The sequence below is a fragment of the Nycticebus coucang genome, chromosome 2 (assembly GCF_027406575.1).
Source record: "Nycticebus coucang isolate mNycCou1 chromosome 2, mNycCou1.pri, whole genome shotgun sequence".
NCBI classification, from domain to species: Eukaryota; Metazoa; Chordata; class Mammalia; order Primates; family Lorisidae; genus Nycticebus; species Nycticebus coucang.
Window position 1 is genome coordinate 88,929,084 of NC_069781.1, and position 13,045 is coordinate 88,942,128.

At 35.8% G+C, this 13,045-nt stretch overlaps 1 protein-coding gene across 1 annotated transcript in view; it reads left to right on the forward strand.

Moving 5' to 3' along the window:
• The window catches only part of VPS13A (vacuolar protein sorting 13 homolog A), a 229,239-nt gene extending 217,855 nt beyond the window's left edge, over positions 1-11,384 (forward strand). The window contains exons 69-72 of the mRNA XM_053575663.1: positions 2,234-2,319; positions 5,648-5,771; positions 7,348-7,422; positions 9,966-11,384. Coding sequence (XP_053431638.1) covers positions 2,234-2,319; positions 5,648-5,771; positions 7,348-7,422; positions 9,966-10,016 — 336 coding nt within the window. The 3' untranslated portion in view covers positions 10,017-11,384. The remainder of the gene's footprint in view (positions 1-2,233; positions 2,320-5,647; positions 5,772-7,347; positions 7,423-9,965) is intronic.
• Positions 11,385-13,045: the final 1,661 nt, after the last annotated feature.

Below are 13,045 nucleotides of genomic sequence, written 5' to 3' on the forward strand. Positions count from 1 at the left end.
AATGTTAACCTTGATTTTTAAAATTCTGATATTTGGATATATAGGATTTTATTAAGTCTTATATACATATTGGTCAGTTTCTGTAATCTGTATTCTTAACTTTGATATGTCTGTATGTATGTTGACCAGCACCAAACTGTTTCACTACTACTACTTTACAAATGGTATTAATGTCTCTCAGGATAGTTCCTCTCATTCTCCTTTCATAATTTACTGGATATTATCACAATTTTTCCCTATATAAATTTGAGTATAATTTTGGGAAGTTACTTCTCATCCTACACCCCTTTCTCAAAAGCACCATCTTGGGGTCCCATGGAGAGAGTACATGTGTGTATGAAAATTATGGAGGGAGATGAATAACATCTTCAGTATAATGAACTTTTACATCCAAAGATAAGATATAGATTCCATTTTAAATAATTTTTTTATTACCCTCAATAGAATGCTATGGCTTTTATCACTTAAGTTCTGCATATTTATTAAATTTAGGTGTAAATGTTTATCTTTTTTATTACCTTGTAAATAGAATTCTTTTCCTTTCATTTCCAAATTGATTACACAGTTTTGTGCACTTGGGTTTTCCAGATACACTGCAAATAATTTCCACTCTTCCTCTCCAATATATGACATTTCTTTCTCTTAATAATTTATATTTTCTTAAAACATAGTCTATTTCATCTAAGTTTTCAAAATTACTTGCATTTTATAAATTATTTAATATATTAGTTCCACCTTATCCATTGTCCTTTTCCACATTTTCACTTACTGTGGGATGAAAATAAATGAAAAATTTCAAGATTATTCATGTAGCTTTATTATAGTAGATTGGCATAATTGTTCTGTTGTATTGTTGGTTATTGTTAAACTCTTACTGTGCCTAATTTATAAATTAAACTTTACCATAGGTATGTATATACAAGAAAATGCAAAGTATTTATAGAGTTTAGTACTAACCGTGGTTTCAGGCATCTGCTGGGGTGTTAGAATGAATCCCCCATGGATAGTAGGGAGCAGTATTGTAATTCTTATTAATTTCTTCTGAATCTGTGGTATATCCCTTTTCCGTTTAATATGTTTATTTGCCCTACCTACTACAGTAAGTAGTAAATATACTCTTTCCTCAATATTTTATAATTTTTGAAGTTAGAAACTTCTTTGAGGCAATTAATTTGTGTAATTCATTCTGCTGTTTTAGTTGGGTTTTTTCTTTTCTTTTCTTTTTTACTTATTTCTAATAAAAATGAAGACTGTCCTATGAGCCTTCAATACCAAGATTTTTATGAAGTTACTTCTTAGCTTTCTTCTAAGCGAACTAATTTTAGCTTTTTGATACAAGTTCATGGAACACAATTTTCTGAAACCTTTATATCTTTTTTTAGAACTTCTTAAAAGATTTCTCACATTTTGACTAAATTCATAGCATGCCTTTTCTTGAGGGATCTTAGTCACAATTACTTTTCTTGTGTTTAAAAAGAGTATTCTTGCTTGCTGTGTATTTAAATAGCCAAGCAAGAATGGATCCAGCTCCATCCTTAGAGCAAATCTTATTGAAAATAAAATTTTAAATGATTTTATTTATATGGTTATGTTTGTATTTTCTAGATCAAATAATTGCTAATATCATAAATAAGTAATGTTTCAGCAGTATTAAAAATAAACTTGAAGATTATGGCATAGGCTAAGTAGGCTTTGGAGCCCCCGTTTGTCTAGAAACTCTTGGTTCCTTATTTTTGAATGAGTTGTGAAATTGACAAAGAAAAGCATGTTTGTAAGGCAGACAGGAAATGTCCAGAAAAGAGGCAAGGCAGAGGCTAATAGTAATTTATGTGATACACATGTTTAAATAAGTGTTACTGCTGGCATATATTTTTGGACACATGTAATTAAATACTAATATATTTTACAAGGTAAAATGACTGTTATAGTTTAATACCTCATTAGATTAAGTTTAAACTTTGTAAGATAACATTATCCTTTAAAAATCTAGCATTAAAGATTGGTATTGCTGAATTGAGTAGTACTGAAAAAAAGTAGTCCAGGTGGGGTTTTTTAAAAAAAAACAGCAATGATTTTTTTGAGTAATTAAATAATTTTTCTGATATTATGTATATTTGCTGTATGTTAATGATTTATGCTCATTAAGAAATGTTTTTTAGAGGCTCATACGGTATTACTAGCATTAAAGTAGGAATTTTATCAATTTTCTCACTATATCTCCCTTTCTTTTTAGGTCATGGAAAATGGAAGATTTGCAAAATACAAATATTTTACCCATGTTATGATCAATAAAACAGACGTGTTAATGATAACCAGACGGTAACTTCATTTCTTTCTCTAATGTAATTGGGTAAGGGGTTAACTGACAGCCACTCATTAGGCGAGGAAGTTGTTATTCACCTTTTCTTTGGTATGGACACACTGGTTCCTGCTAGTTCAGGTCCTCTTACTATACAAGCCTGGCCCCTAAAACATGGCATAAATTCATGTTTAGTTTTATGCATGCATGCAGACACATAGTCATGCATTTGCATAATTATAAATTAAATTTTATTATTTGTTATAACCAATTCAAATGGATGCAGAAATTCCATAAAGCTGTCCTCTCAAAGATAAGCGTCCTCTTCTCTGAAAAAGTATACAATTTTAGATTATCCCAGAAGTCCTCAGTCCTCTGGTGGTATCTATTTATTAGATAGATTGGTATTGCAGTGGCTCATGCCAATAATCCTAGCACTCTGGGAGGTCTTGGCGGGTGGATTGCCTGAGCTCAAGCATTCAAGACCAGCCTAAGCTAGAGTGAGACCTTGTCTTGAAAAATAACCGTGCACTGTGGCAGGCGTCTATGGTCTCAGCTACTTGGGAGGGTGAGGCAAGAGGATCACTTGAGCCCAAGAGTTTGAGGTTGTTGTGAGCTATGATATCAAGGCACTGTACCGAAGGCAACAAAGTGAGACTCTGTCTCCAAAAAAAAAACCAAAATTACATATATATGTATGTATAGATTCACTCACATAAGTGGATGTAACAGGGGAAACCTACAATTTTATATGGATACTCTCAGCTACAGTGACGTCTTCAGACAGCCCTGTGCAGTAGAGCAGTATGTACAGAATTACACTGTGGAGGCCAGGCCTGGTAGTCCACATCTGTGATCCCAGCACTTTGGGAGGCCAAGGTGGGAGGATCACCAGAGGCCAGGAGTTTGAAGCTATAGTGAACTATGATCTCATCACTGCTCTCTAGCCTGGATGTCAGAGCAAGACCCTATCTCTTTAAAAAAAAAAAAAAAAGATACAGTGGTATATCCTTAGAGGAGTAAGGGTGCAGGAGGGGAGGAATGAGCAATTGCAATATTAAGAGGGGGTAAAGAGTAAAAATATGGCTAAGGGGAGAGGTTATGACTGAATAGAAAAGAATGTTCAATAGATCTATATGGTTTTGTTCACTTTTTTTTTTTTTTTTTTTTTTTGAGACAAAGTCTCACTATGTCGCCCTTGGTAGAGAGCTGTGGCATCACAGCGCACAGCAACCTCAAACTCTTGGCCTTAAGCGATCCTCTTGCCTCAGCCACCTGAGTAGCTGGGACTACAGGCACCTGCCCCAACGCCCCGCTATTTTTTTGTTGTTGTAGTTGTCATTATTGTTTTTAGCAGGCCCAGCCAGGTTCAAACCTGCCAGCCCTGGTGCATTGTGGCTGGCACCCTAGCCAGTGAGCTACAGAAGCCACTCCAGTTTTGTTCACTATTTGAAAGTATAAGCATCTTATTGGTTCAAGCTGAGTACTGCACTTAGTGGTTGTTTTTTTTGTATTTTTAATCCTAATAATTTCTGAGTCTAAAATTTACAGCCCTATCTTAATTTTCTTAAAAAGTCATACCAAGTAGAAAAATCACACAGTATTAGAAGTTATATCTATAAAAATGAGTTTTCATTCCATTCCAGATACCAATCCCTCTGTTCCCCTTCCCAGAGGCAGCTGCTTATTTCCTTTGTATTATTCTTTAAATATTCTGTGCCTGTGCACGTATACACACGTACGTATTTTAATATAATTAAAAATCTGTTGTACATACTTAGTTTTAATTTTTTACCTGAGATGCATATTTTGAAGTTTATGTCAGAATATGGAGATGTTTCTTAATTTGTAAATTGCAGCCTAACATTTATTTAGAAGTATGTGTCATAATTTATATGTAACTTGTTTGTAAATGTTTATACTTACAGGCAATGATTTAGTGGTCATTTTTGCTACAGATTTTCAATCATATATTAAATAGCTCTCCCTCTTTTCACTAAAAGAAAAGTGACTCATCAGAGTTAAACAAGGGTCACTTACATAGTTTGTTTACGTATTTTGTAACATTTTAAAAATTATCTTCTCCACCTAATAATGGACCTCTTTAAATGAGACTACAGTAGATTGACAGAATAAGAGAAGTGAGTTTGGTGTAGTTGACTAAATGGTGATATTTACACTTAGGATTTCCTTTTCTTTCTGAGTTTTGGGTTGGAGAATAAAGGATCTTTGAATCAGGAGCAGTACCAGGTACTTGCTACATGGGCCTATCTTTGATTTTTCACATAGTTGGAGATACACTGGAGTACCATTAGGTTTGTCCCAGCAGCCCCTATTATTTAGGATTGGTGAAAGAGAACAGGGACAGAAGATTGAGGTGAGAGGAATAAACCTTAATCAGCTTTCTCCATTTCTGTCCCATGCAGGAGCCAGAGGTGTCTTTAACTCATTCCCTTAATGTAAACTATATGTGACTTAAACCTTTGTTTGCACCTACAATTGATATTTTAATCAGAAAGAAAAATTGGGAAGAAAGGCCTTTAAAGGAAAGATTAAATAGAGTTATTACAGAAAAAATCCATTTTCATTTCTTGTTTTCTTTCCTCAAAATGGGAAAACAAGAAATCAAGACAATGGTTTTTGAAGTTTTCCTCTAAAATTGACAATAATGGGACTTGATTTTTCCTGTAAAAAGCCCAAAGTTCTTAGAATGTTGGTTGTGCTCAACATGGTCAGAAAAAAACCTCTTCGTGATGTAGGATGGGAAATATATTACATGGAGCCTGAGTAATGAAAGCATTTATTGTAAAGCATTAATTACATCAAAATTCCTTCAAATACTGGCTAATTGGTTCCTAAATATGGAAATGTTCATAAGAAATAGAATGTTTGTATTCAATTTTATACATGCTTCAGTTTTTCTAATGAGAGTATGTCGTGCTATAAATTTACAGGTAAGCATTACTTTACCTGCATCCACAAGTTTTATGTTGTATATTCATTCTCATTCCGTTCAAAATATTTTGCAATTTCCTTGGAGATTCTTTGACTCGTGGATTATCGAGACATGTTAATTTCCAAGCATTTGCAAATCCTCTTTTTATCTTTCTGTTAGTGGTTTCCAGTTCAGTTCCATTATGATTTGAGAGCGTACTTTGTGTGGTTTCAGTTCTTTACAATTCATTAAGGTTTTTGATGACCCAGAATATAGTCTCTCCTGGCAAATGCTTCATGTGTACCTAAAAAACAATGTGTCCTGCTGGTTGTTAGATGTAAATGCCTCAATTTTAAACTGGATTCTTTCTCTTTCTCCTTTTTTCTGCCTTTTTTTTTTTTTTTTTTTGGCAGTGGTGTATTGTTTGTAACAAAGGGAACATTTGGACAACTCACATGTGAGTGGCAGTATAGTTTTGATGAATTTACCAAGGAGCCATTCATTGTTCATGGGAGAAGATTGCGCATTGAAGCAAAGGTGTGTTGGATAGTTATTTTTTGAAAACTGGCACTGAAAATCACTTTCAACTAGTCTTCCTTACTTTTTAATGTTTTATAAATGTTGCTTTGTCTTGGTATGGTTTTCCTTTACATCTACTGTTTTACTCAGGCATAAGGAAAAGAAAACTAGGCCAAGAAAAAAACATGCTGTTTTCTATGCTGTAACATTGACAGCAACATTCCTGGGCCCTCATTTCTTATTCAGTTATAAAACTCCACTTTCCCACATAGGAAATAATGGGCAGTAGCTATTAGCCTAGCCAGGGGTCCTCAAACTTTTTAAACAAGGGGCCAGTTCACTGTCCCTCAGACCGTTGCAAGGCCGGACTATAGTTTAAAAAAAAAAAACTATGAACAAATTCCTATGCACACTGCACACATCTTATTTTGAAGTAAAAAAACAAAATGGGAACAAATACAATCACACCACCTCATGTGGCCCGTGGGCCGTAGTTTGAAGATCCCTGCTAGGCCATACTGCTCTCTTGGCTTTTTTCCTTTTCTAAGTGTCACATTTTCTCTTATCTCCTTAGTTTCTTCCCCTTCTACCTTTTCTTGAAAGCTTCTATCAGCAGTCATCCTGTTTGGCTTGTTTTTTGTTTGCTTTTTTGTTGTTGGAGACAGGGTCTCGCTCTACTGTTGCCCAGGCTGGAGTACAGTGGCATCAACATAGCTCACTGCAACCTCAAATTCCTGGCTCAAACAGTCCTCCTGCCTTAGCCTCACAAGATGCTAGGATTATAGGCATGAGTCAGCACCCTGGCCCCAGTTCTTTTAAGTAAAAGAATCTGATTTCTTTTGAAGTATATATTTGCACGAGTACCTGAATTATGGGGAATTAGAATTAGACTAGTAAAACATCCACCCTGTTTCTTCTATGACCTTCACCATAATTACAGAGGCAAACATCATCCTTGTCCTCAGTGCTTTTACTTCTTTCTATTTGTTCCTCCAATGCTTAATGTCTACTTAGAACGTTCTCCCCCACAGATACTAAACATAATACCCAAGGACTATCAACAGTGGCGGAAAATCACCTAGGATCCAGGACCCACCCTGCTTTGATTCTAAGCTACATTCTTACAGCATGTCTGGTCTAAAATATCAGAAGTACATGCATATATACATACACACATGCACATACCCATATACCACATGTATGTGTATGTAGAGATATATATGCATACATAAACATAAGTTTATTATTTTTGACCTGGACTCAATTATGATTCCATGGCCAAATATTAAGAACTATCTAGAAAATTATTTGGAGATGAAAAACAGGAACTACTCCCTGACTTATCTCCTTCTCATTCTTTATATTAACCATTTATGACTTTATAAATTGAAATCTCACCTTAGGTTTTGTTACAATGTAGTCTTCTTTTCCATTTGTTTTGATTCTTCTCAGTTCCTCACTCATGATTTTTTTAAAGTATATGATTTGTGTAAGATGACACTTTAAGCATCTACTAATAAAACTTTATGGCATTTTTAATTGTATTTTTACAACTGGATTTTCTTTTTAAGGAATTTACTTGCTCTATTTGTAGGAACGGGTGAAGTCTGTATTCCATGCCAGAGAGTTTGGAAAAATAATTAACTTCAAGACCCCAGAGGATGCGAGGGTAAATATAATGAATCTTTTTATTTAAACAGATAGTAGCTACTTACTTCAAAGCTGTGTAAATGTTCCACCTGTTAGGGAAAAAAGATTTTTTTTTTTTTTTTTTTTTGTAGAGACAGAGTCTCACTTTATCGCCCTCGGTAGAGTGCCGTGACGTCACAGGACTCACAGCAACCTCTAGCTCAGGCGTCCTCAAACTGTGGCCTGTGGACCACACTAAGCGGTGTGAATTGTATTTGTTCCCGTTTTTTTTTTTTTTTTTTAATTCAAAATAAGATACATGCAGTGTGCATAGGAATTTGTTCATAGTTTTTTTTTTTTTTTTTTTTAAACTATAGTCCGGCCCTCCAACGGTCTGAGGGACTGTGAATTGGCCCCCTGTTTAAAAAGTTTGAGGACGCCTGCTCTAGCTCTTGGGCTTACATGATTCTCTTGCCTCAGCCTCCCGAGCAGCTGGGACTACAGGCGCCCGCCACAACACCCAGCTATTTTTTGGTTGCAGTTTGGCCAGGGCTGGGCTTGAACCCACCACCCTCGGTATATTGGACCGGTGCCCTACTCACTGAGCCACAGGCACCACCCAGGAAAAAAGAATTTTTTTAAAGCCATGTAAATGAATTATTTTTAGGGTAAATAAAGTTTTTTTAAAATTTGCTTTTTATGTTTTGACAGTTTTTAGTATATGTAACCAGACAATATTTCCCTCAAACTTTTTTCGCTAGATTCAATACACCTACTTGTTTTTCAAACCAAATTACTCCATCTTATTTTAAATCCTAACTGTAATACTTCGTTTAAAAAAAAAAAATCAATGAACAAAGGAAGTATTACATTCTGGTATTAATCTATCAGCTCCGGCAGAGAAAGTATAGTCCTACATTGTTGATTTCTCTACTGCATAGCTACAGTTATTTAAAAAAAAAAAAAAAAAAATAGTTACCATAGCATAGTACAGGCCAAAGGGAGCCAGGCCTATAGTCAGGAAATCAGCCTTTGAGTACTGATTTTGTTCCTTCTTAACTGTAGAATCTTAGATGAAGTCAGCTAACCTTAGTTTCTTCAAACTGGGAATGAGATGAACTGAAAAGCACTGTGTGTACTGATTTTGTTCCTTCTTAACTGTAGAATCTTAGATGAAGTCAGCTAACCTCAGTTTCTTCAAACTGGGAATGAGATGAACTGAAAAGCACTGTGTGTACATTAGGGATTGTGGCAATTAAAAGACTGTACAGTAGCAAGAAAAGGGAGCTATGGAGTTGATTCTCTGACCTTATTGACCCTGGGACTCTGAGTGCTCCTCACTATGTCCTGAAACTTAGAACACAAGGCTCCTTTACTTGGTCCCTGGGTCTCCAGCCCACTGAGAACAGATACCTGGCCTCCTGCCTCCTGCTACTCTCTGGTCCTGTCTGCATATGACTAGTTAGCAGTTTACTTCTTACATCTAGACCCAAACTAGGGGCCTCTCCCAATCCTACCCCACACAAATACCTTGGACCAGTTAGCACGTGTTGTGCAGTTTTCTGTCTGTGCATTGTGACATAAGGCAACACTGGCATACTAACAGTAGAAAACAGAAAGGGGGGGTGGAGGGGCAAGTTACAATGACGAATAAAGTGACTAGAGCCTTCATATGCACGTCACCTGGAATAGGGGGACAGAATAGAACATGGTAAGAGTCAAGACTTCTAGGCTGCCTTCTTTGATGTCACTGAAGAAAATTACCACCTATTTCAGTGTCTCTGTAATAAATTTCCCATTTAATCCCTGTGACCATGTGACTTTATATCCCAGAGGTTGTTTTTAAACCTCCTGCTCGTCCAGAGAAGGCTATGAGCTCAGTTCTCTTTCTCTGCTTATTTTAGGGTTTTTCTTACTAGGTTCTTCCCAAGTGAAAGGGGCACAAACATCTCCGCTAAATCTTTTTATACTGGAATAACCCCAGGATTGCCCTCATGTTTTTTATCTGTCATTTTAGGCCCAATAATGGACATTATTGGTAGAAAGGTTTGCATTATATTTTATTTTTGTAATTTCAAATTCTTTTAGAATAGAAAAGGCATCGTGCAGCACATAAATTAGCATTTTGTTATGCTACTACCTACTGTAGAATTGTATGTACTCCTGTTTAATCAGTAGAATCCTATATATGGAAACATGGAGGTTTGTGGTAGAGAATTGGTGCAGGTTAGAAGGAATTTTGCAGAAACAGCTTTTTACCATTTCAGTTATGCAGTCCAGCTGACAAAAATTACTCTTTCTCTCAGGATGGTTCATTTTACTTTTCTTATTCTGAAGATAAACATTCAAGTTCAAAGATCTTAGAAAAACATTCCTGCTGCTAATCAAACCCTATACCACTGTCCCTGAGCCATCTAGACCATTTAAGTGAGTGCTTTCTCTGCAGGATAATTTTTATGTATTGGCCATCAGTATACACCTAAATAAATCTGGAAAGTCAACTTCCAGATGTCCATTCATTCCATTTTATTTTATTGCAAGTTCATTGAAGTAAGCAAATGTCGGTTTATTTTCCCACAACAGTGGATCCTCACAAAGCTGGAAGAAGCAAGGGAACCTTCTCCGAGTCTCTGATGGAGATACAACCTGAAGACACACAGCAATAAATTATTACAGCTTCTAGATGATACCTTCCAAAACCTGTTTGGGAAGCATTTTACAGAAATAATTTCAAGTACCCTGTATTGTACATGCTTCAAAAAAAAAAAAAAATCAGAATCAGGTAAAACAACTATGTGATTAAAATATTTCAGCTCTTCAGAGATCCATTCAGTTTTCTAACTTATATCAGTGCATCTGTTTGTAATCCTGATTATTTTATAAAGGAAGAAACATTTCTTTTCTGAATCTTAAATATTTGCTCCAAGTTATTTTCTGCAGTGATGGAGAGGTTACCCACAATTATTTTCCACATGGAACCAAGTTTAACCTTCTGATTCACCTTTTAGACTTCTATCATGCTTATTTCAGATTCCCTGACTGATGGATAAAGGATCAAATTAAACATTGTATCAGTGATATCAAGAGAACTTTGATGGGGGTTTCTTCAGAATCATGAAGTTCTTTTTACAGATAAATATTTTGGTATTATTTTCCTTATTTTTTTAAAATAAAAGATAGGTTTGAATTATACTTAAAATGCATAGCATGATTATGAAAAATAATCTTTTTACATAATGTATAACATAGATTGAGTAATCCTTCTTCAAGCCTCGCCTTAAGAAAGCTTCAAGAAATGAGTAATCGTACCCAAAAAGGGAAGGTCTCTCTGAGAACTTCAGAGCCTATGAAATACTTTCTCAAGCCAACTCCATGAGATCTACTTAGTTTACCCAGGAAATGTTTTTAATAGGGTGCTGATTTCAAAGAAAAATTTCTAACGCCTTAACAATACCTACTTTTATTCATTGGTAACATGAAATAAATTTGCAACTTCTCTAGATATAGCGGTTATACTTCATAAGAGATTGCCTCTTGTAAGTAAATGGATGCACCCTAAAATCGAACCCAGTAGCTGGTCCTGTTAATGATAGATTGAGAATTTCTGGTTTGCTTTCTCTATTCAAGTGAACATTACTTCTTTCAATGTACAGCACATAAGAACAAAAATTATGGGCTGTACATTAGTGAAGATTAAAGACATGGGATTTTTTTTATCTTGGTTTTTGTCCAAGATCTGTGCACTTTAATATTAATGGACTGTTTTAAGTAAAAAAAGATACGAGTATGTGATTGTGAACTATAAAAGGAATGATGCAGTGTCTTTTTTAGTCACCGACTAATAGTGAATATTTGATGCATGTTCTGTGTGCTACCAGGTTATTGTAAAACTGTTCTTGGAATTGAAAACTCTGTATAGTAAATGATTGTGAAATTCTTCTCAGGCTCCTCAAACCCTTGCTCTGTTGTAAAGGATAAAATAAACAGCATGCCAGACTGTAATTGTATTTCTTGATGACCAAATGCTTTTACTAAACACTATTGACGTCTCTATGATTACCGAAATATGTGGTTTATTATCATTAGTTTCCTCAAAATGCTTTCTTCTTTGCTGAACATAAATTGAACCAAAGGTGACAAATTTCAAACTACATGAAAATGTGTGTCCTCATGATGATCTATCTCTGCTGCCAAGCTCCGTCACCAGAATTAGAATTCATCAGAATTAAACCTAAGAGTAGAGGTAATTAGAAGGCTTGCATCAGATTGTCCTCCTCCAAAATGTAGTTTTACTAGAGTTCCATTCAGTGCCATTAATTAAATACTTCATTACACACTTCACTGTCTGGGTGTCAGCATTCTCAGAAAATTATTGACCCATAACTCCCTGGGTATACTGCAGTGCAGTGGAAAATCCTAAAGTAGTAAACACAGATACTCTTCTGGATCCTCTGGCAACTAACAGTAGGGTCTTGTAACTAGTTCACATACAAAGCCAAATGTGTCTGTTCCTGCTCCGTTACCATAAGAACCTAGATCTTTCTTCTTACTCTTCCTCTACCAGCTACCCACCCATCACCTGCTCCTATTATTTCCTCTCTCTAGATCAGAGAGATCATAGTTTCACAAGCTATAGCATATTGATGGTTTTCGAAGATTGTCTTCATCTAAAAGAACCGGTAAAAATGAATCAGTCTTCAGCACCACATTTTGTAACTTAAAAGACCTTGGGATTTTTCCTAGGGCCTGGTTAGTACAGCTGAGTTGCCTTCTGGTCCCTAAATAGTCATTACCACCTTTAGGCATTCCTTCCCTTCCCCTCTTTCCATAATCCTAACCCATTTGGAGGCAACTATCCTATGGTCTCCAAATAATAATAAAAATTTAATTTACATGATCTTTTCATCTCTCTCATTTTTTTTTTTTGATGGTGAATAATAGCAGTAATATCCCAGGGAATTTCTCCACACCTAGCTCACCTCTTAGAAACATCACACAAGGTGGTAGTATCCTATGCCTGTTTGGTTAAAAAATAGGCACTACTCAGTGCTACAGTTTCTACACCTTGGTTATTCAATTATCAGTTACCCATATAGCTGATCCTTCAGACTGTGCCAGTGCCCCCTTGCTTAGGCCCCTACATTGAAAAGATTGGAACAATGTACTTGGCTAGTTTGTCTGTAGGAGCCAAAATTGTGTGCCATATACAAGCAGAAGTCATCAGGTGGCTCTGGCTGTTTTGTGGCCCAGCCACCACGATTCAGATTTAGATTCCAGGGCCACTGCTTCTTACCTTTTGTCGGGATCAACCAAAATCCTCAAGCACAGCGTTTTTCAACCTGTAGGGTATAAAATTCAATACAACAGACAGCTCAAGAACAGCATATTTTAAAATGGACTAGAAAAGAAAATAGAGAAGAGTGATAGAGCATGTAAAAAGGTTCTGTAGTCTCTTGACACGTTAAGTGAAATACTCTCTATTCTGTGTATACTGTGCTTTCCATTGTGAAACACAGTATTGAAGTAAATAAAAAGCTGGAAAGAACAACGTGGATAGTGTGAAGCCTGACCTTAGATGAGCATAAAATCCTCAGGAAGTCTTCAGAGTGTAAGCACTGTCTTTCTCTTTAGTTTAAGATAGGATTGCTCTTGCTTTGATTTAT